The sequence below is a fragment of the Triplophysa rosa genome, linkage group LG7 (genome assembly GCF_024868665.1).
Source record: "Triplophysa rosa linkage group LG7, Trosa_1v2, whole genome shotgun sequence".
Lineage (NCBI taxonomy): Eukaryota > Metazoa > Chordata > Actinopteri > Cypriniformes > Nemacheilidae > Triplophysa > Triplophysa rosa.
This window is the reverse complement of record NC_079896.1, coordinates 1,084,896-1,109,398: the sequence shown is the minus strand read 5'-3', so window position 1 is coordinate 1,109,398 and position 24,503 is coordinate 1,084,896. Positions and strand designations below refer to the sequence as shown.

Sequence of the window (24,503 nt, the reverse complement as noted above, 5' to 3'; positions counted from 1 at the left end):
TCCCTCCTTTAAAATCTCATTACCATCATGTTATAATGTCAAATGTTAAGGATAAAAAAATATGTTTATATGTTCCTCAAAATATAATTCTCATTGATTTGGGGCAAAACATAACTTTTACATGTTTTTGACAGGCTTTTGAACTTTACTCAGATCTAAAATCATTAGTATGTAAATAAAAACAAGAAAACACGATTTAAATGATCAGACTACATCAAGTCCTGCTAGATCGCCACCACGTGGCCACACAGAATCCTGAATTGAACAATTTACAATTAAACAAGAAAAATAGATATTGTCTTTAGATACTGTATTATATAGACAAGTCGTAGCAATAAGTACAGAATATTCAGAATACATCTGGCCAATAATAATAAATCAGCATACATGATACAGACTCGAGGCACAGTTAACATTAACATCAATGGTTTTGCACCATATGCTTTAAATTCTAAAGACTGAGAAGTCTGGATCCTCAAAAAAAAAAACACATAAACACTTACATAATATGCCTATTCTATCATCCTATCATTGTTTTATTATTCTTTTGAGTTATTCAGATGATTTAGCCTACTATTAGAATTACTGGACCCACAATTCACAAAAATACAATGAAGTACTAAAATGCAGAAGAATCAGTTTAGAGTCAAATACACTGGTTGAAAAGTCTGAGATCACGTAAAAAATGTAAGAATTCATATTAAGTCGAGTATATATTGTTTTAAGATCAAACTGTCCGATTTGGGATACTGACAACGTCAAGTCCTTTGTTCAAAATTTCAATCTAGTGGGAATAACACGGATCAAAAGATGATCATTTAATGAATAAATATTTATTACATTCGAGCAGTTAAACTAGAATTTCTACTTCATTTTAATTAGAGAGGCGATCTCAGACTTTTGATTAATGTCCAAGAAGGTTTCAAACTAATGATATACAATCAAATTCAACAAACGCTCCTTAGCAAATGTAGTCGACCGTTTCCAATATCAGTGCTGCCATCTGCTGGAATTTGAGCCCAGTTACACCGGCACATCTTCACAGCATCCACATTATTTGTTTGTTTAAGAACCTTTCTTTCAATATGACCCTTGGCTCTTTAACCAGCAGTCTGCACATGTTGTCAATGCACTTTTTCACCTTGAGTTTGTGCCACATAGTACAACACACGAAGAGCCGCCGCTAAACACAAGCTGCCCAGATCACAGTCATTGTGTGCTCAACGCTTATTTGACCAGCTAATGTTGACAGATAATAGCCCGACGCTCGTCCAGGAATGTTTGGATGAGTTACGTTCCCTGTGACCCACCGCAGCGCAACCTTTGATGCGTACACTCCTGTTGTGCCCTCCGGTGGGTTTTATCTCAAAGCAAATGTCAACGACTCACCTCGCCGGGTTTGTTTTTCAAGTGAAGGTGTAGCGGAGTTCACCGGGGCTATCCGGCCGCCATTTAAACCCATCGGGTAATATCTGCCTTGTGTAATATCTGAATTCGTTTAATACGCCACATGAGACATACCTTAAAGTTTAGGTCAAAACAACAAAAACAAGCAGGCAGAGGGATTAAAGCACTTTCTTTGGAAAGGAAACTGGAACAAAGTGCCTCCTGAAAAACTGATTTTAAAGTTTATGCACTACTTGATTATATTGAGTAGATGTTTTTTTCCCAAAATCATTTTGATATTGCAGACAAATTGTTGAAAAAGAAAATTAAAAAAGATTAAAATGTGACATAAGTGTTAAGACTTTGCTTTAAAAGTCTTAAAGATATGTTTTTTATTAAATCTTCATAATAGGCTACCTTAAACATGTTGGCTAATAATCTAAAATATTCAGATTAATTCTATTTCTGCTAAAATGAAAGTTACATTTAATACTTAATTTCCTTTGTAGATGTTTTCAAAAATCTTCCTGAAATTGCAGATAAATTGTCTAAAAAAAAAAGAAAAAGGGAAGAATATTAAAACATTGTTAAGAAATATTCAACTTTCTTAAATTTCATGACCTAAATTATTTTTAAAAGCCACATTGATTCCTGAATTTAGAACCTAGACATTTCTAAATCCATGACACATATTTTTGGACCATTAGTCTGTAGTCTAATATTTTATAGTTTTGAGTCTCCATATAATTTCGACTACACCAAACTTGAAATTTCAACTGCGCATCGGTTTAAACATGTTTATTCGTCCAAACGTCTACATATAACGAGGATCAATTTTAACGTAATTGAAATATAGGCACAACCCACACACGACTCCGTTGACTCTTGACTTCTTTGTCATCTAGCGTTCAGCATAACAAGTTTATGGATACAAAGTCCAGCGTGTGTCCAGAGTCCAGGCCGAGCGAGACCTTGAGGAGTCGTTTCACCGAGGGTTGAAGAAGAAACGCAGAAGCAGCGCGGCTCTTGTGAACTCGAGCACCCATTGATTACACAGACGTAAGAGAGAACAGTTCACTCACTCGCATGGACTTGATGCGCTCGACGCTCAGATGACTGACATGTACAATCATACAGCGGATATCATCTCATGCACTCTCACACCACAGGTGGAGCTTCTCTTAAAGAGAAACGTGCTTAAAAGGTTCCTCACAGCGATGCCATAGAACAGGGCTTCTCAACCTGTTTGACTCCAAGCCCCCTCCCCCCCGTATTGAACAATAACCACTCACAAAAACACATAACTTCTACTTCTATTTCAGCACTTACCTGGAAAATTGTTTATTCCATGTCAAAATTGACAAATAATAAACAAATCTCGTTTCTTTGTTGTTTTAAAATATATGTACATTTACAGTATATATACATTTTTAATTCGTAGTCATCCTGAGGCCCCTTTGTGTTCCACCACCAAACAGTGAAAACAGAACGGTTCTTTGGATGTGAAAGGTTCTTTATGGAACCATTTAAAAAAGTTATTTTATGGCATTGTGAAGCACCTTTATTTTTAAGAGTGTGAACTCAATCCCAACAGCACCCGTACAGACTCTCAGCCAGACCAGAGCCTCTCCATCGGACAAATATCTAATAAACTCCTACAGTCCCTAAACCATCATTAATGGAATATTCACAACATTGCTTTATTTGAATGTTTAAAGACATATGTTAAAGGTTAAATGTTTACGTTTACATTTAGTCATTTAGCAGACGCTTTTATCCAAATGAGGGAAACAATGGAAGCAGTCGGCACAACATAAGGACAACAAAAAGCATAAGCGCAGTAAAACTGGTCTCATATAGCCCACCACAGCATACAAAGCTAAGTTTTTTTTTTTTTTTAAGGATAGAAAGAGTAGAAAAGAGATAGAAGTCAGAACTAATCGGTCAGGTGCTGACGGGAGAGATGTGTTTTCAGCCCATTCTTAAAGATGGCCACAGAATCTGCTTATTTATTTGAAAATTGCAATCTGTAACTTTTGGATCTCTATCCCCATCTCTATTGGAAACATAAAAATGCAGGTTAATTATGTTTCTTTATGTGTGTTCAAGTCTGCAAAATCCGACCTGACAGCTCAACTTATTTATTGTTTTTATACACCAAGCTTACCTGTGTGAATCAGGTTAAAAGAAGAAAACAATTTTTATGTATTTGCTCAATGACTGATTTTTGTTTAGTTTCAATCCAAAAGACTGCAGCTTTGATGAAGTATATATATTTTTAATCTGTCCACGGGACCATATTGAAAAGGAAGAAGTTTTTTAATGAAAGACTGTCAAAATTATTATATTTATTGACTTCTACCTATAAATTTACGAGCGTGTTGTGCAAGCGTGAATTCTTCCGCATGATAAAAGACGAGGGGAAAGTGTTTGTGCGCTACAGTCAAACAGCACATGTGTTGCCAGGGACACCTTGTTATGAATGCCTTTGAGAAGTACTCCTGTAGCTCATACAGTCCTTAAACAATCATTAAAGGTATATTCACAATATTGCGATATTTTAATGTTTAACTCAACTCAACTTTATTTATATAGCGCTTTTACAATTTTCATTGTTACAAAGCAGCTGTACATGAGACATATTGACTATAAGCAAAATAATTAAAGTTGTACCTGCAGAAACAAGAAAAGGTTGAAAACACAGAAGACAGACACACCCACACACAAAACACTCCACACACACAATATGCACACGTACTAACACACATAGACATAGAGACACACACACACACACACACGGATGCGCACGCACACACACACAACACACACACACGTACGTACACAGACAAGTACGCACACAAACACACACTCAGTGAGAGCACACATTTAGGATAAAGGAGAGAGAAGCACAGGTCAAATATAACAGATAATAAATTCCTATATGCAATATTAATTAAGTAAAACTTTAAAATTCTAAAGCAGCCCCCCCGGCCAGGCAGATAGTGCAAAAACAGTATGCAAACGGTGGCGAGGAACCCAAAACTCTAATCGAGAAAAAAAACCTCAGGAGAACCCAGGCCCAACCAGGGGATTCCAGTTCCCCTCTGGCAAAAGCTGCTGCCTCTGCACAAGCTCCAGAGAACTTGCACAACAAGGCTAAATAAAATAAATAAACTTAATAATAAAATAAATTATAGTTTAAGATTATCATTAATAATCTAATAGCATTTGAAATTTTGTGGTGAAGACATGTCAAGAGACCGCGTCCTTCTTTATCCAGCTCTATCATCTCAGCTCTTGTCAGGTCCCCACTTCCCATTCTCCGCTCTACCATCAGGTCAGGCCATGAACTGCATCCTGCTCGCTGTGGTAACCTTGGAACAATGAGACAAGACTGGCTGAGAGTAGAGTACTGTTCTGTACTCTTTGATGCAACAAGTACATCAGTTGTGTTTTTGGTTCCGGTTGATCTAACTAATGCAGCCTAAACCCTCTGAAGATTTATATTATGGAAGAGTAGTGTATGCAAGATTAAAAAGATGCGTCTTTAGTCTAGATTTAAACTGACAGAGTGTGTCTGCCTCCCGGACAGTGCAGGGAAGACTATTCCAAAGTTTAGGCGCTAGATAGGAAAAGGATCTACCACCTGCACTTGATTTTGAAATTCTAGGTATTACCAACTGACAGGACGCCTGAGAGCGTAATGCACGTGAAGGACTGTAATACAAAAGGAGTTCATTCAAGTACTGAGGAGCTAAACCATGTAAGGCTTTATAGGTAATAAGCAAGATTTTAAAGTTAACGCGATGCTTTATAGGTAACCAGTGCAAGGTTGACAGAACCGGGCTAATATGTTCATACTTTTTTGTACGTGTAAGAACTCGAGCTGCCGCGTTTTGGACCAATTGGAGTTTTTGTAATAAGCCTGCAGGGCAACCACCTAACAGTGCATTACAGTAGTCTAGTCTTGATGTCATGAATGCATGAATTAACTTCTCTGCATCTGACATTGACAGCATATGACGTAGTTTAGATATATTCTTAAGATGGAAAAACGCAATTTTACAGGTGTTGGCGACGTGGCTTTAAAGACATATGTTAAAGGTTAAATTTGAAAACTGCAATCTGTAACCTTTGGATCTCTTTCAACATCTCTATTGGAAACATAAAAATGCAGGTTAGTTACGTTTCTTTATGTGTGTTCAAGTCTGCAAAATCCGACCCGACAGCTCAACTTATTTATTGTTTTATAAAATAAGAAAACACTTTTTATGTTCTTGCTCAATGATTGATTATTGTTTAGATTCAATCCAAAAGTAACAGACTGCAGCTTTGATGAAGTATATTTTTGTAATCTGTCCATGGGACCACATTGAAAAGGAAGGAGTTTTATAATGAAAGGCTATCAGAATTATTATATTTATTGCCTCATAATCCCACATATTATCTGGGGTGGTTGTTAGACCGTTGCTATGGAGTTCTGTGTGGTTTCCAGGGCATTGCTATGCAGCTTAAACAATGCTATCTTTGGTTGCTAGGGTGAAGCTATGATTTTTAGCATTTAAATAAAAATGGAAATAAAGTATAACGTTGGATGCATTACAAGGTACAACAGTATGCATTTTCATTGCGCAAAACATCTCTTCTTTTTTCCTTTAGTTTTGGGATCAATAAACTAGAATGTGACCGTTTTGGTGACACTCACCCAACCATGATTCATTTTGACACTAGGAATGTTGAAATGGGGTAAACAGACCCATAAAAGAGTACGAGATGCTGGTAGAAGTCACAGGGTGCAGCTGGTGGTGATTCACAGGTTGTATAGTAGTTGGAGTTCAACCCTCAGAACACAGGCACTCATGTGAACCCAAACTCTGGCCTTCACCCAACAACAAACCAGCGCTGACCGCTAACACATACACAAAAACATCCAGCGCTGATTAAATACAAACATTACTTCAATTAGATTTCAACTTTCTTTTACTTGAGTGGCGTTCGCTCACTGCGACAGTGCTTTAGTTTGCAAGGGATGCTGTTGCCAAGCTCGTCTGCGTGGTTGCTAGGGCACCAGGCAAAAAAGAAAACATCTACAAATACTTAGAAGACATCACAAACATGTGGAAACCGTACAACTAAATGTTATGGTTAAAGGGATAGTTCATCCCAAAATGAGAATTCCTTCATCATTTATTCATCCTCGTGTCATGTTAAAGCTGTGCGAGTTTCTTCAGCAGAACCCAATAGAAGATATTTTGAAGAACGTGTCATTGATAACCAAACAACACTGAACCCCATTGACTTCCATCGTATGAACATGAAACCACCGAGACATTTCTCAAAATATCTTCTTGGAACAACATGAGGGTGAATAAATGCAAATGATTTTAGTTTTTTGGTGAACTATCCCTTTAACTAACACGTTAACTATTTAACTATCCCTGTTTTTGTTCAAATTCCTAAGCAAAAGCATGAGCCAGAGTAACCGTCCCGCTTGCCGTAAATGACAATGACTCCTGTTAAAACTATGAAAATGACCAACAAAACAACGGAACATTTACACACCAACGCTTGCCACAACTACGTCATGTGATTTTCTGGGGTTCCACACGCTTGAGAAATATGGTTTAGCTCGGTTGGCCTGGGTCACCATCACCATCTCAGTCGTAACTAAGTGATGTTTGAGACCACTGACCATCCCTCTCAAACCATCTCAGCTCTTGACCAGACCAGCTTGGCTTTGGCACGCCGGCTCTCGGGACAAATGCTGTAATGCTTGCTCTTTGAGCGGTGACCGCGCGCCAGCGAGGATACAAACCTCAAACCGCCTTTTTCCTCTGGTGGAAGGGATTTAATCTCAGGCTTGTTCCCCGCGGCACGGAAGCAGTCGGGATAGCCGCGCTCTCCATGATCTGTCCCAGCCTGTTTTTCAGAAGCGCTTGTTTTGCCTGTGTTTCCTCAAATGACGTCAGAGTTCCCTATAAGTGCAACAAATTTACGAGCGTGTTGTGCAAGCGTGAATTCTTCCGCATGATAAAAGACGAGGGGAAAGTGTTTGTGCGCTACAGTCAAACAGCACATGTGTTGCCAGGGACACCTTGTTATGATGCCTTTGAGAAGTGCTACAAGTCCTGTTCTACGTCGTCAAATGAAAAAATCAAAACACTGTGATGGGATGTTTGGGTTCGCTCGTGCTATAGTTGTACTGTATGCTGCCGGTCAGCTGCTTTGTAAACAGACGAGCAGCTGTCTGTTATGAAAACAACAATCTATTATTTCCCAGCATGCACCAGGATGGCCTAGATTTGGATGTCTTAAAGCCGTTTAAAAGAATGAAGATTTTATGGCTAGGACAAAAGTGTTATTGGCAGATTGACATTTCGTCATCTTGGAGCTACTGTGTAAGGTTCTTCCGTCTGACATTTTTGTTGAAATTGAGTTATTCTTATATTCGTCTTCTGTGACAACCTATTTACATTTTTAAGAAAACAAAAAAGTTTTATCTACAAAGTCAAATGGAATGCAAAAACTTTGAAGCTCAATATCTCAAAACGGCTCTTGTCAAATTTTATTATAAATTTCATGGTTAAGGTGAGACCAGATGAAAATTGTGGTTAGTATAGTAAATTCACAGCTCAATATCTCAATGTCTCAGATGTTTCTCATTAAATTTCTTTGAAGAAATCAAATTCGATAGAGCTATAAAATTCTTCAGAATGATTTTGAAAGAATTTAATTAGAAATATGTTCATATTGAAAACTCTTTTACTTGACTGCAGAATTTGTTATCTAGCGCAAAGACATTGTTGAGATCTATTCTGCGACATGACATTACTGGGGTCTCTTTCTCAAAAATAAGAAATGATTAGATCCTCAAACCCACTGAACTGATCATACCCTGCAAAACTCTGATGCGTCGCAACATATTTGACACCTTTTGACAAAGTTGGACCCGACAGTCTGGCTTATGGAAAACATCCACAGAGAATCAACATTCTCCAAAATACGCTAAACCACTCCATAACATCACATCACATCACAAGCTGAATCCACCAGCAAGTATTGACTACAGTAACAAGTCGGCCAAACAATACAAGATTACACGCGTTTTACTCATCATGATAGCATCACTAACGGGTAGAAGGTGTTCTTCACCTCGCAGAGTGCAGTGAGTTACACCCATCCAGGTGCCCCTTATTTCTGTGTGATTATGTGCTCTGACATTCTCTTCTGTGTCTGTTGACTTTGTCATAACCCATTAAGATAAGAGCCACATGAGTTCTGCTCGTTTCCAAAAGCCTCTGCACCCTAGATAGGGTTAGTGAGCTGCGCGGGACACCGTATCTAAGGTCACGAGCTTCAGCAAATTTACCCGAGGCTTTAAGTAGCTATTGGGGTCACAGCCCCCTGTGTGTCAGGCAGTTCACTGGTGCTGGTGTGCATCTGTCTGAGATTGTCTTGAATAATGCTTTGTAATAACTAGAGCCAATAAAGAGTCAATATTTTGTGATTTTTAAGGTCCTGCTTTGGTTTATGGAGTGTCCAACAACAAGTTTACGTACACACACGGTGTAAAAACACTTTAATTTTCTAATAATAGTCAGCTATTACCTTGCTTCTTGACTGACTCTCAAATGATTCGTTCGGTGATTCATCTGTCTAATCCCCTCCTTTCTGTCAGCCTACTCTGATCTGATTGGTCAGATGGTCTAGTCTGCTGCGATTGGTCTACCGCATGCTGTGTCGCAAATGGAACGTAGGCGGGTATTACACGGAGTGACGCAAATCTGACCCGGAACTGAAATTAGAACGACAGACGACTCGTTCGCGTGATTCAGAGTCGACTCCTTTTTCCCCAAGCCAATAACTTTGTGATTCGTTCACTTTTGGCTTTACAACTTGCATACATTCACACACTGCAACATTACACACCGCATGAAATGTAATTTTAAGGACATTGTAATAGTTACTCTTTAACACACTTGAATAAATGTATGTTTGTAGAGAAGTTTTTGTAGAGAAGACAATTTACACAGCAGTTCATAACTATAAGTTGTGACTCATTGGTACTAATGCGTACAAACTTTGATTTTCTGCTAATGACGGATCGGTTTAAGGACAGGGCTTTTCTAATAATTATTTGTTTTGTACAGTTAAATTTGTACGATTTCATATGAAATAGTCACCTTATTATTTCTTTAGCGAAAATTCTCCGTCATTGACAGATATTTTTACCATACATACGTTCCCAAACATACATTTATTCAAGTGTGTTAATGGCTCTAGTTATTACAAAGCATTATTCAAGACAATCTCAGACAGATGCACACCAGCACCAGTGAACTGCCTGACACACAGGGGGCTGTGACCCCAATAGCTACTTAAAGCCTCGGGTAAATTTGCTGAAGCTCGTGACCTTAGATACGGTGTCCCGCGCAGCTCACTAACCCTATCTAGGGTGCAGAGGCTTTTGGAAATGAGCAGAACTCATGTGGCTCTTATCTTAATGGGTTATGACAAAGTCAACAGACACAGAAGAGAATGTCAGAGCACATAATCACACAGAATTAAGGGGCACCTGGATGGGTGTAACTCACTGCACTCTGCGAGGTCTATATAGTTTTGAAACGGGGTTTGGCTCATTCAAAACTGTCCTTGTATCACCCTGAAGCCCAAGACTGTTTGCCCACTGAAGCTAAGCAGAGCTGAGCCGGGTCAGTACCTGGATGGGAGACCTCCTGGAAACACTAGGTTGCTGCTGGAAGAGGTGTTAGTGAGACCAACGGTGGTGCTCACCCTGTGGTCTGGATGGGTCCTAAAGCCCTAGTGTAGTGATGGGGATACTATAAAAAATGTATGTATAAAGCACCGTCCTTCGGATGGGACGTTAAACCGAGGTCCTGACTCCCTGTGGTCATTAAAGATCCCATGGCAGTTCTCATAAAGAGTAGGGGTGTAACCCTGGTGTCCTTGCCAGATTCCCTCCACTGGCCCTTGTCAATCATGGCCTCCTAATAAACCCCACCCTCTGAATTGGCTCTATATCTCTCTCCTCCTATAGCTGGCATGTGGTGAGCGTACTGGCGCTGTTGCTGTGGCTGCCGTCGCATCATCCAAGTGGATGCTGCACAGTGGTGGTGGTTGAGGAGAGACCCCCCTCATATGATTGTAAAGCACATTGGGTGTACAGCAATACACAAAAGCGCTATATCAATGCCTCATTCATTCATTCAGTGATGGAAAAATCTGAAGGCCGCCGGTCATTTTGACGGATTACAATGAGGGCAATTTGCAATTCCCCTTTTTGTCGAGTTGGTAGCATCCAATCATTTCCTTTCATCAGAACGTGGTCGTAAGCGGCCGGAGGTACCCCTTCCCCGAACGCAATCGCGAAGGGACGCATGTTTCCCATTCATTACTCATAAACGCCTCGTCCATTCAGGACAACCCACGCAGGATCAGCAGAGCTGTGTATAAACAAGGCATTAAACAATTTATATTTTGACGGCCCGCCACCCTCTAATTTGTTTCGCCATAGTTTCAAAACGAACTGAAAATCTTTTTCTGCCAAAGGTGCCAAAAGATCTTGTTTTTGCCTTTCTTTTGATCTTTCTTGAGAGAAAAAGGCTGTGTTGAGCAGTTAACAACCCAAAAGCCGCCTAGCAAGAATGAAGGGGCTTAACCAAAATTTACCAAAAGAAAAACTTTCCTATCAACCATAATGTTCCACAGCCTAATACTGACTTATAAACGCTGCCAAATAACCAAACCCAAGTCAAAGGTTTAAAGTCCTTGCGTGGCTTTTGTTCTGTCAATACCTCTAAAACCTTGTTTTTGCCAAAGTAACCACTCTTGACCTCAGGATTAACCTGACTCTCATGTGATATTTTGTAGCTTTTTTCCTTCAGAGAGCAAAAGCGATTAGCGTCATTTTGGATAAACCTTAAGTGGAAAAATGTCTCTCTGCATCTTCTCCGTTCAACCAGCGGCAGAAGCGGCACATTCATAACCAAACAGCAGTTTACAGTTACTTAAGTGAATGAATGATTACAAAACAGCGTCTACAAGCAACTGTCATTGTTACTGGACATATGAACATAAACATTTTTCTGTAATTATACTTTTATGTCTGACAGCAGAAACATGAAATAGCCTATGTAAACGCCTTCAGATTTATTGGGTTTTCAGGTATATTAGAATAAAGAAAAAGCATGTACGTCGCGATGACGTCACAAACATGCTATTTAGCACGTAACATCACCTTGCACCATAGTGACAGGTAAAATAGATTATGACGGATTTTTTACGAGCTTGTCCGTCAAAATGACGGATAATGAAAAAGTCTAGCGCAACCTCTGATCCCAGCATGCACCACATGAGGTGGGTTGATAGAAAGCCCAGAATGTCAAGAGCTATAATGTAGTAGCTGATCTCGTGGAAATTTGTAATTGTAAAGATTTTACGAGATGGCAATTTGTATGAATTCGTACAGAAACATACAAATATTAGGAAAAAGCAAATATATAGCTCCACCCCTAAAGCTAACTGTCACTGGTGCAAAAGCAGATCATACCAAACCATAATAATGAGATCAAATCCATTGTGCACCTCATAAAATAGTAATTTATTTAGTTAGTTTTAATTGTAAGTCTCATATGTTATTTCTATTTTTGATTTATTTCATTATAAACAGATTAGATTGTAGTGGAATTAAATTTGTCATCAAATTCTCCATATAACCATCACGATTCACATCTTCTTTCTGATCTTTTTGTTTACTTATTGGTTTTTTTATTTACTTGTAGAAGAGCCATCTGGGATAATAAACTTGTTTTTTGAACCAAACATTCCGGGACGTACTGTACTTGTGTTCTGTCGCAGCATGAGTCCTGGATGAGTCAATAGACGCTCTAAAAGTCAAGCATGCTTTGAACATGCACGCACAAGATGAGCACGTTTACTCTCTTATATGCAAATAAGACAAGCTGATTTGGAAAACTGCTATTGATTGCACCCGTTGATCTATTGGATCAATCGCAACCCGTTCCACTCCTGGCTAAAGCAAATCAAGTGTGCATTAGCAAGAAAGAGATTTATTTAAGATATTGCAACGAATTGTGAATCATTTTGAAAAATCTGTGTGATATTGAGAAACCCACGATCATCAGACAGCCAAACATGTATTAATGTATCAGCTACATTCCATCAGGACTCACGTTTTTTATTCACTGTGCCAGAATTGCATGTCATATAATGCAAACAGACATCACACGTTGATATTACATTAACATTTAAAATGATGTCAGATAAAGACTGAATAATTGTCAGATCATAGTGACCAGTGCCGGCATTTATAATAATGATTAGTTTGGATTAAGATTCTATCATGTATTTATGAACTCTTTGAATGAATGTGTACCGTAGATGTAATATAGCTTCTGAACGGAGGAAAAGACCCCCAACCCTCTCCCAGGCCTGCGAGTTGTTTGTGAAGGAGAAACTTCAGTGAGGGTCAGTGAGTTCACTGAGGTATCCGGGTCTGATCTATAAATCGGTGTCAAAGGGTGTCAAAACTCACTGTACATTGACAGCAGAATGGTTGTATTGGACGAGATGAGTTACTCAAGTCAGCGCTGATATGATTAGAGGAATGAATGACACGTTTTACGCTTCACACGCAAACTATTTCAACACATTGATGCCTTGAGGAATGCGCGACCTCATTTAGTTGGGTGGTTGTCCCTCCGGCACGAGAAAAGGATGATGGTGCTGGAGAATCTAGTTCGAGAGTTTAGGAATTTATTCAAAAAGCACAGTATGGTATCAACCTGTTAACCTGTTTTAGTTAATCGTGCGTGTGTGCGTGTGTGTAGTGTGTGAGTTTGTCACTGAACCCATTGACCTATCATGAGTCGGGGTCGTACAAACTTGAGTCATCAGTTTGGGTTCACTTCATATGTAAGGACCTCTGAGTTCAAAGAGTTTATGCGGCGTTTGGTGTATGAAAACTTAATGACAATGTAAATTAAAACATAATTAAATGTGAATTTGTTGTGTTTGTTAAGGTACTGTATCACTATTGCTACTGCTAAATATGATTCACTGATTTAAATAAACACCCACTTTACAAGCCAAGAACCACTTTTATTGCTATATAGCACCATTTTTGTTTAGAGTGTGGCTTGTGTCCCTCATTAAAGGAATAGTTCATCCAAAAATACAAATTCTGTCATCATTGACTCATCACCATGTCATTCCAAGTATGGCTTTCTTCTTTATCTGCAAAAAGAAAAAATTTCGAAGAACAACACTGAACCCGGTTGACTTTTATTTTATGAACACAAAGCACAAAAACAGCCTTCTTCCACCTTAGAAATGTTGCCAAGTTACGAAATATTCTGTGTTGCTGATGCAGAGAAGCTTATTCATGCATTTGTGACCTCAAGACTTGACTACTGTAATGCACTGCTTAGTGGTTGTCCTGCAGCATCAATAAACAAACTACAGTTAGTTCAGAACGCAGCCGCCAGAGTTCTAACCAGGTCCAGAAAATACGATCACATAACCCCAATGTTATCAACCCTTCACTGGTTACCCATTAAGTATCGTATTGACTTAAAAGTTCTTTTAATCACTTATAAAGCCTTAAACGGTTTAGCCCCTACCTACATAACAGAGCTTCTACCACACTACAACCCATCACGCTCTCTAAGATCTCAAAACTCCAGACTTTTGATAACACCTAGAATAACTAAATCCACCAAAGGGGGCGGAGCTTTCTCATACGTAGCACCTAAACTCTGGAATAGCCTCCCCGATACTCTTCCAGGGTCAGACACACTCTCCCAATTTAAATCTAGATTAAAGACACATCTTTTCAGCCAAGCATTCACTTAATGCAAAATATGCTAAATAAACCACCGGGAGACTGCATTTATTAGATATTATTAATAATCTTGCTTGTTCTATAAACACCATGCACTGTGCTGTGTTTGACCTTTTTTGTGTTTTTGAGTTTTTCTTATTTGCTCCTGTAAAGCTGCTTTGGAACAATGCCCATTGTGAAAAGCGCTATATAAATAAAATTGAATTGAATAGCCACAGAGACATTTCTCAAAATATCTTTTTTTTGCAGGTGCCAAAAGATCTTGTTTTTGCCTTTCTTTTGATCTTTCTTGAGAGAAAAAGGCTGTGTTGAGCAGTTAACAACCCAAAAGCCACCTAGCAAGAATGAAGGGGCTTAACCAAAATTTACCAAAAGAAAAACTTTCCTATCAACCATAATGTTCCACAGCCTAATACTGACTTATAAACGCTGCCAAATAACCAAACCCAAGTCAAAGGTTTAAAGTCCTTGCGTGGCTTTTGTTCTGTCAATACCTCTAAAACCTTGTTTTTGCCAAAGTAACCACTCTTGACCTCAGGATTAACCTGACTCTCATGTGATATTTTGTAGCTTAATGGCCAGATTGCTCAACAACAAAAATGCTCTAGTTCAAATATTTATAAGGTTTTGTGGGGTGGTAGAAGGGATTCGATTTTAAATGACTGTCTTACATTGTTTACAGTCGAAACCCTCAAATGTAAGAATTCTTTCTATGAGATTCCCCCCCAAACATTTATTAACAATGAATAACAAAAAGACAGATGCAGTTTCTTTCTATGAGATGTCCTCTTTGATTTGGTGAAATAAACTTGCGTTTTTGTTTGCTTTGTGGACACATACTTGTCGATTACTATGGTGGACACAGCTTGGTTACCAGCATTCAGAGAGTTCAAGGTTATTTAAACATGATCTATGAGTCAACATGTTTACTGTACCACATATCTCTAGTTTTGTAAAACTATATGTCATGAGTGTGGCTTGATTACCAGAGGGGCTTGAGTTCATATGGGAGCTTATGTTTTTCATCATACACTCACTATACCCTGGCTAATTTTATACTCAAACCTCACGGGTCATACGATACACACCTTAGCAACATGGTCTAAATTCCGGACCCTTACTTAAATTTACCACGGTAAACTTATTTTCTGGCAAAATACCACACAGTTAATATAAAATTTCAGGTAATCCACCTAAAACTATTAGAGACCATTTTCTTTTCCATTCTTCGTATTGACCTTATATTTGTGACTAATTGAAATAAAACTTTAAAAGGACTTAAAAGAAATAAACCCATGTAAACTTTATTGTGTATAGATTTACATTTAACCGCTTATCTTGATGTTGGACAAACAAAGCTTATAGGCATGTTATCTGTGAACTATCATCATACAGTTGTAGGAGAGGAAACAGTGACGTGGTACATTCATAATGAGACATCATAAAGATATGGAGACATTATCAATGAAATTCCACAATTTGCTGTTTTATGGCTCAAGCGCGCAAATGCAAACAATTGTGATTGCCGCGCGCCTTTGGCCACAAGTGCGCAAAGCAGCTCTTGAGCAAATATTTACGCAAATTGGCGAAGCGTGGTCGTAGTGTTGACTAAGAGAGAGAGAGAGATGGAGAGAGAGAAGTTAAGGTTGCTCCCCATTTCATGAGCCAGGTTTAAAGCGAACCGCGTCACCTCCTTTTTGTTTATTTATAAAGCGCGTTTGAGGGCACTTCCCCGATTTACACGGGGTCATGCGATACTTACCAACGTGGATCCATAAATTAATGGTGGGCTCGACATCTACACACGATTCCTGATTGGTCGCCGCGTCCGACCGAGATAAACACGGACCAGGGTATATATATATTGTGGCAAGATGTAAGTCATCTAAGAGAAACTTGAGGAACACTTTTACGCACGCATAAAGATGAGAACTCAGATCCAGAAGGCTCCACAGATTCTGGAGCTGCTGAAGAAGAAGCCCGTGGGGCTTCAGCAGTGTAAGACCACAACATCCGTATGTGTGCTGGACTCGAAGGATGCTGTGCCGAGCGCGCCCTGCCCTCACAGCCTCCAGTCCATTCCTGGACCAACTAACTGGCCGGTGTTCGGCAGCCTCATCGAGCTCCTGCGGAGAGGTGGTCTAAAGAGACAACACGAGGCGCTGGTATGAGACACTTTAATAATAATAATAATGCACTTCATTTTACAATAATTTCTTTTTTTATGTTTTCAATATGCCTGTTTATGTCTTTGGAAAGCACTGTATATTGTCATTTAGTAAGAAACAATCTTCTCTCAAAAATAATGCATTTAATCATTTATGTCATTATTGAACGTTCTTCCGATATTTCATAATTTTACATAATGGCATGTGTCCCCTGCTAAAATGTATTTTCTGTAAAAAGTGCTATGGGACTAAAACCACATTTTGAACGGATTTATGTATAGGCCTATTTATTTTTTTAAACGTATTATAATACTTGTTATGTTATTTCTTTTAATACGCTTTATGTGAACTTTTTCCTTTTCCTCCTCAGATCGATTACCATAAGAAGTTCGGGAAGATCTTCCGGATGAAACTCGGATCTTTTGAGTCGGTTCACATCGGCTCTCCGTGTTTATTAGAGGCGCTTTACCGCAAAGAGAGCAGCCATCCTCAGAGACTGGAGATCAAACCCTGGAAAGCTTACAGAGACATGAGAGACGAGGCTTATGGGCTGCTGATACTGTAAATATTCCCGTTTCATCACAAGTGTATTCGAGTGTTTTTTTTCTAGACCTTTATGTAATTTAAAGTATAAACTTGTGCACGTGCAGGGAAGGGAAAGACTGGCAGCGCGTGCGCAGCGCGTTTCAACAGAAGTTAATGAAGCCAAGTGAAGTCATGAAGCTGGACGGCAAGATCAATGAAGTGAGTTAAAGAGCAGTCAATCTCATTATAATATACGATGAAGTATACACAAATGATTATTGTTGTTTTTTTTTAAAAGGTTTCGGCAGATTTGATGAAGAGGATTGGAAACGCTCATGTCAACGGACAGATCAATGATTTGTATTGTGAACTCAACAAGTGGTCGTTTGAAAGTGAGTTTTTTTCTATTATTCTGTGCCACAAACATCGTTTTAACTGTATTTATTTTTTATGCAGCTCTAAAAAGTGATATCACGTTGTATGTTCTTCAGATAAGTTTTTGAATTCTGTGAAACACCAGTGCACTGAGAACATACATTTTTACTCTTTATTTTTAAGAGTAGAAGTATGATATATGTGATATATTAAAAGTGTTTGTCCCCTTCTGTCATCACAGCTATTTGCTACGTGCTCTATGACAAACGCTTTGGTCTCCTGCAAGAAAGCATCAGCGAGGAAGCCATGGATTTTATCGCGGCGATAAAGACGGTAAATTGATCACCTCTTCGACCCCATTAATAGTTTGATCGGTGAATTTGCTGAGATAAGCTTTATCTGTGGCGTCCTCTGATACGGCTGGGTTTGTGGTTTGTCAATGCAAAGATGCAAAGCCACAAACAGTTCATAGTTCAGTGGGTTCCCCGAAATCACGCATCACGTTCCGCCGGCCGTCCCAGCTTCCAGAAACATTCCGAAATTGCCCCGTTAATTGTTTTTCTGAGCGTGTTTGCCGTTCTCTCCCTTTCAGATGATGAGCACATTTGGAACCATGATGGTGACGCCTGTGGAGCTCCATAAAAACCTGAACACGAAAACATGGCAGGACCACACGGCAGCCTGGGACTGTATTTTTAGCACAGGTACTGAAGGGTTCCTTAATTGGGTGATGTGTGACCCACAAAAGCGTTCAAAGCACATTTTCAGTCAGGTGATGAACGGCATATTGGTCCGACACCCCTCTCTTGTACCCCACGGCAGATCCATGTGTGCAGAGCGAGCGAGCGAGAGAGAGAGAGAGAGAGAGAGAGACAGAGAGAGAGAGAGTAAACCTTTGTAGTAAACGCAGTGACCTGAGTGCAATAGAATCCAGACAAATATTTGTAGTAGAGGAGAGGGAGGGTTGGGGTGTAATGTTGACGCGGGGCTGAATTACTCACAGATTGTTGTGCGGCTGTTGACTCAATTTCTGTCAGCTGTCACACATACCCAGTGTACACTTCACTTTCTGGTCCAAAACACACACAGAAAACACCGCAAAAGTACTAACGGGGATAAGTACCATGGTATCACGGTGGTGCTTTTGGGAACTTTGGGAATGTTCGTGAACTTAATATGATTGTGTAGTAATAACTTAATAATAAAAAATATTTTGCTTAACAGCAAAACTTTACATTGACAAGAAGTTGAATAGACAGTCAGATGGAAAAGCCGAAGATTTCCTCTGTGACATCTACCATCAGAATCACCTCACCAAGAAAGAGCTGGTTGCCGCCACAACAGAGCTCCAGGTCGGAGGAGTGGAGACGGTACGTGTGAACGCAAGTCACAGATGAGCGAAGGAATAAATCAGTCTTTGTTCTGTTTGAAGAATGAACAACACAGTGCTTAGTTTGATCAAGCAGATAAGTCCGAAGAATGAGACCGTCGAAACTGACCTGGCGAATCCTTGTTTTCCTGTTTCAGACGGCCAATAGCATGTTGTGGGCTATTTTCAACCTCTCGCGCAACCCCTGCGCACAAGGAAAACTTCTGAAGGAGATTCAAGACGTGGTTCCGGCCGGACAGACGCCGTGTGCCGAGCACATCAAGAATATGCCTTACCTCAAAGCCTGTCTGAAGGAGTCTATGAGGTGAGCAGACGTGACATCCCAAAAGAAAGACAAATCACAGATGAGATCTCTTTCATATCTCAATTATTTCTCCTAAACATCAATGAGATGAAATGGAGAGCAAATGGAAATGTTTTCTTAAAGGGGTCATATGGCGCTAACACGTGTTTTTCTGTGTCTTTGGTGTGTTATAAGTTGCTCATGCATGTATTAGACACGTATGATTGCAGAAATGAAAGTGTGGGAACAAAAGAGTCATTCTATGTAAAAGCGAACGCTCACCCAGACCTGCCTGAAACACCTCGTGTAGCCACACCCCCACAAATCTACATCAGTTGGTGGTCTGATTTGACTAAGACCGCCCAAATGTATACGCAAGTAAGGTGGGCGTACCTGTCAGTACAATTGAAGAGGAACCTGATGTTCCAAATATGGTCAGAGGTGTTGCATTTCCCTCACACGCTTGCAGTATTCCACCAATCACTATGCACTGGTTAACTGGCCAATCACAGCACACCTCGCTTTTCAGAGCCATGAGCTTTGTTAAAAATCTGTGCGTTTCAGAGAGGCTGAGCAAAGAGGAGATACAAACATACACGGTGTGTGGAAAATACAGTGTTTTTCAACCTTAAATCCTGTATACACATTACATTACATCTAAAACAAACCATAATATTCATTTTAGCCGTGCCATGTGACCCCACACCAAAGACACAGAGAAACACGTATTTGCGCCATGTGACCCCTTTAAAATCACAGCAGAACGTTTTTCTATACTCTAAGCTCATCTGAACCCAGTAGATTAGACGGGTCATTCAAGTTCAGTCAGCTGAGTTTAAAAGCCACTGAAAAACATGAGTTCAGTCGTGATTTTACCATCGCGCTTTTCTTCGACGGTCATGCTTTATAGAAAGTTGCACTGGAATGTCGAAAGTGTTTTTGTAGGATTATTTCTCCCTGACTTGCTTTAGCAACATACCTCGCCGATTACAGCAGAGCTTTAACGTTGTTTTCTCTCTTTCTCACAGACTTACACCCTCCATCCCCTTCACCAGCCGAACTTTAGACAAAGACACCGTGCTGGGCGATTATACTTTACCCAAGGGCGTAAGTATTTCATGAGTTTTCTCTTATACTGTCCCCTATGTTGTCATTACACCCGGACGAACCCTACTTTAAAGATGAAGATGTGGCTTTAAGTTTACAGTATGTCTGTTAGTTTTAAGGCCTCTCTAAAATAAAAATGAACCTTTAGCAGATACAGTTAAAAAAAAGAGCAAAAACCTTCTATAGACCTTCCAGAGCGCACCGACATCACATTCGCTTTTGAAAACATAAAAAAACAAGTTCATTTTGCAATTTCACACTTTACCTAAGAAAAAAAAAGTTTGTAAAGTTTTCTCATTGGAGTGGAATCTGTTTAACTCTCATCTTCATGTTCTCAGACGGTTCTGATGATCAACAGTCAGGCTTTGGGTTCCAACGAGGAATATTTTGACAATGGAAAGCAGTTCAGACCCGAACGCTGGCTTCACGAGAAGAACTCCATCAACCCGTTCACTCATGTGCCCTTCGGCATCGGAAAGAGAATGTGCATCGGCCGGCGTCTTGCCGAACTGCAGATCCAGTTGGGTTTGTGTTGGGTGCGTTAACTTTTCAATGCAGTCAGATATTAATATTATGTGTAAAGAGTCATGTGGCTCATAATGACATTATGTTCATTGTGTATTTTATCACAGATTCTGCGTGACTATGAGATTGTGGCCACAGATCATGAGCCAGTTGAAGCGTTGCATTCTGGGACGCTGGTTCCCAGTCGAGAGCTTCCAGTGGCTTTTATCCCCCGATGAGGTAATGAAATAAGATTTACTTTACAATGAAATGTTTTATTGAGTATACATAGCATTCCCGTTTGGTCTTCCGCTGTTTATATCAGACTAAGTTTCTTCTTTATTTTCAAACTTGATTTTTGTTTTTACAGATTGCATACCGATATAACCTCAACAGATGATGCCACATCGATGGATCCAAATCGCATTTATGCTTCTGTCCAATAGAATGTATCAGACTTTTTACATATACCTCATACCATAAAGTATATCGTTTTTACCATAGTAAATATAGTTTTATGTAGTAAATATGATTCTTATATTTATTAGCGTTTAAGTCAAATATTTAAAGTTGTATTTTAAATCGCTGCTAAACTTTAAATGATCATTCTATGAAATATTTAGCACTGAAATCGTTCCATGTACAGTAGGCTCTGTAAATTTTTGTATTACTGTTTTTAATAGAAAACATTCTGTATAAATGTTGTACATAAACGATTTTATTTAGATGAGCGGCAGAACAAAGTGTTTATTGTATTGTTTGAGAAGAAAATTAATGATTGTTTGTTTCTAAAAGAGTCTGAAGATTAAACCTCAAACCACTGTTTGGTTTCTGAATAAAACATGTTCTGATACTCGTGCATGAGTCAATTTATACAAATGAACCTCAGACAAAATATCAGACTCCCATCCCATAATCAAGAAAAAGCAGAGATGAGATGCTCCTGGGTCCGTGTCGGTCCGTGTAAAGGTCTTTGCACATACAGTCCGAAATTTTCGTATGCGTTTTTTCGTATTTGGCTCTCGTTTGTACGGTGTCTCTGAATTGTTTAAAAAGGCCACTCAAAATGCTTGATACGGATGCGAAAACGCAGAAAATCGAACCCGGTCCGAATTTTTTATGACGGACGAAAATATCGGAGGCAGTGTGTAAATGTGATTGACACAACGTGAGGTCGTATTTATTTTTTAACGTGCGGAAATTTCGGACGCAAATTTCGGACTCAATGTGCAATGGGCTTAACGCTTCACAATTCAATTTTCAGACCATACAATGCAAATGCAAAAATGAAAAGACTGAAACGAAACGTTCATTTTTTTCTGGATAACCTTGTAATGGGATTATTGTAATTTTCTCTCATTTTCTTAATTTTTATTTTACTGAATTCTAATTTAAGAAATGAAAATTTAAACAAATGAAAACTAGGCGATTTTCAAGTTATGTGTTTTTCGTTTTTCTGTTTGCGCTGTGGGTCGTACCCATAGGCGTAATTTGCGGGTGGATGGGTGGGTCATGTCCCCACCACTTTTTGTCAAAGTCAATTTTGTCCCCACCACTTATTGTAAGAAATAAAAAATACGGAGCGTCTATTTACCGTGCAAGTAGCCCGCTTTGTAAGCAGAGGTTATACTAACTCCGCCCATCAGTTTCAGATTGGAATAGACAAAATGTAAGAAAGGCACAGAAAACTTAACTGCTCCGGTGGCGTAGAGCGTAAAGCAAGTGTTACCTGCTTCATGTCGTCGTGGGTTCGCGATTGCTGTTTGCTGAACTTTTTCCCTATCACATATCAGATTGTAAAGGTATTTATTTTTAATAAAATGATGAAAATATTTGAAAATGGCTGATCAAGTCATACATGTACCAAACATTTTGCGCTTAATTGCACTTTGGTGCTATATATTCGTCCTTATTGTTCTGGACATGCGGTTGCTATCGCCTATTGCAAGATTAATTACATTTTGATACTTGATAGAAAACACCAATAAATGGAAAAAGTCACAACTTTGTAGTTTCATGAGTTCAAAACAAAATTTAGAAAGTTGTTGTATATTTGTAGCCTATCAGGCAATGCCCGTAGTAATATGTGAAAATAAGATTTTTTAAAGATATTATTTTCCATCTGTTTCCCCTGTATACTTGAATGTTTGTCCTTATTAGCAGGGGGTTGTCAAACACCAAATTTTTAACATGGGGAAAACACACATTCGTTTCAGTAGTTTTTGTTTCATCACGAATTAATACGTTTAATTACGTACGCCATCCTTACATATAATAAAGCACAACATGCTTTAAATTATATATTGATGAAAACATGATATAGTTTAAAAACAAATGGAAGCAGATCTGATATGTGAAAATTTAGAATAGTGAGATCAGTGGATTCGAACCTGCTTCACGGCGGTGTCAATATTACTTGTTATGCGTCTTTAGCACTAACGTTACACCACTGAAGCAGTCGATAAAACGGCGCAGTTTTTATACTGTTTTCTAGAGGAGTCACCTATGTTTCGCGCTTGTGACGTCCATGAATATTCCCAACGAGTTCTTACACAAACAATTTATTAAAGTATTGTTTGTGTCGTCTTTGTCCCCACCACTTTTCAAAACAAAGTTAAGCCACTGGTAATGATAGTAATAAGCGCACGTATAATTATCCGAGGCCGCCGGTCAGTACTGCGATTGATCCAGATCACGTTTAAAGCATGTCCAGTAACAGTGCTAAGATTAATCAAAACAATCTAGCGCAGTTCTGACAGAACGATCACATGCAATCATTTTGCTATGATGTAATTAATTTACCTTGGTTTTGTTATTTGGCGTGATTTTTGGGGCGAAGAACGTGAGATAGAGCCTGAAAGCATGCATCACGTCAAATGCGTAATATGTATATATTAATATGTAAATGTTAATATATACCGCCCAAAAAAATCACGCCAAATAACAAAACCAAGGTAAATTAATTACATCATAGCAAAATGATTCCATGCGATCGTTCTGTCAGAACTGCGCTAGATTGTTCTGATTAATCTTAACACTGTTACTGGACATACTTTAAACGTGATCTGGATCAATCGCAGTACTGACCGGCGGACAATTCATACGTGCGCTTATTAGTCTACTATCATTACGGTAATAAAAAATACTTGATGTTTCGTTTTGGTTTTGTTGTATATTAATTTGATGCACTTAAAGAAATATTGAGGAAAACAAACCAAAAATTTGTCTCGTATACGGTGGAATATGTAAAAAGTGAACGGTTTATTCGTTTTTCTATTTTGAAAACAAAAACGAATAAATGAATTATCCGAAGGTACACGGACCCTCCTGGACACCAATGAGATGAAATAGCAAGCTTAAAATTCTGAAGTCTGCAATCAAATGTCAATATTATTTAAGATCTCAACATTAACTCAAACATTTCTCTTCAAATTTACTCAAATACAGATTATTTGACCTCTACAATCGACATTCATTTACACCTCCATAGTCCTCATGTGTTTCAACAATCAAATTCTCATTTTTCTCTCTTTTTTCTTCCAGTGTCAATGGAAGTCAGTTTCTCTGTTTAACAGCTTTTCAGCAAATAAACAATTTATGAAGCAACAACATTTAAAGCATAACCTATATAAATACAAACCCATTTGTTTGGCAAACAATAACTATAATCGATGGTATAAAATGAGTAATTATATTCTATATTACTTTATTCTACATTCTGTTGAGAACTGCATTTGTATTGCCCTCACAAGTGATGAATTTGCGGTGGTCTCATTCTCAAGGTTCATAATAACGTCACGAGACAATGCTGTGAAGCAGTAACTTTCCACTCTCTATGTTGGTATAATAACACCTGCTCATTGTGTTTCTAGTCAAAGTCGC

General features: G+C 38.9%; 1 protein-coding gene across 1 annotated transcript; it reads left to right on the top strand.

The window, feature by feature from the left end:
* The first annotated feature begins 15,890 nt into the window (after positions 1–15,890).
* On the top strand, positions 15,891–21,474 carry LOC130556927 (1,25-dihydroxyvitamin D(3) 24-hydroxylase, mitochondrial). The gene is made up of 12 exons (XM_057338280.1): positions 15,891–16,434; positions 16,808–16,998; positions 17,088–17,181; positions 17,261–17,354; positions 17,579–17,670; positions 17,930–18,041; positions 18,562–18,707; positions 18,865–19,031; positions 20,039–20,117; positions 20,456–20,653; positions 20,750–20,861; positions 20,992–21,474. Exons 1-11 carry the CDS (start codon positions 16,195–16,197, stop codon positions 20,858–20,860), a joined length of 1,524 nt encoding a protein of 507 aa, XP_057194263.1. The 5' UTR covers positions 15,891–16,194; the 3' UTR covers position 20,861; positions 20,992–21,474.
* The last annotated feature ends 3,029 nt before the right edge of the window (positions 21,475–24,503 follow it).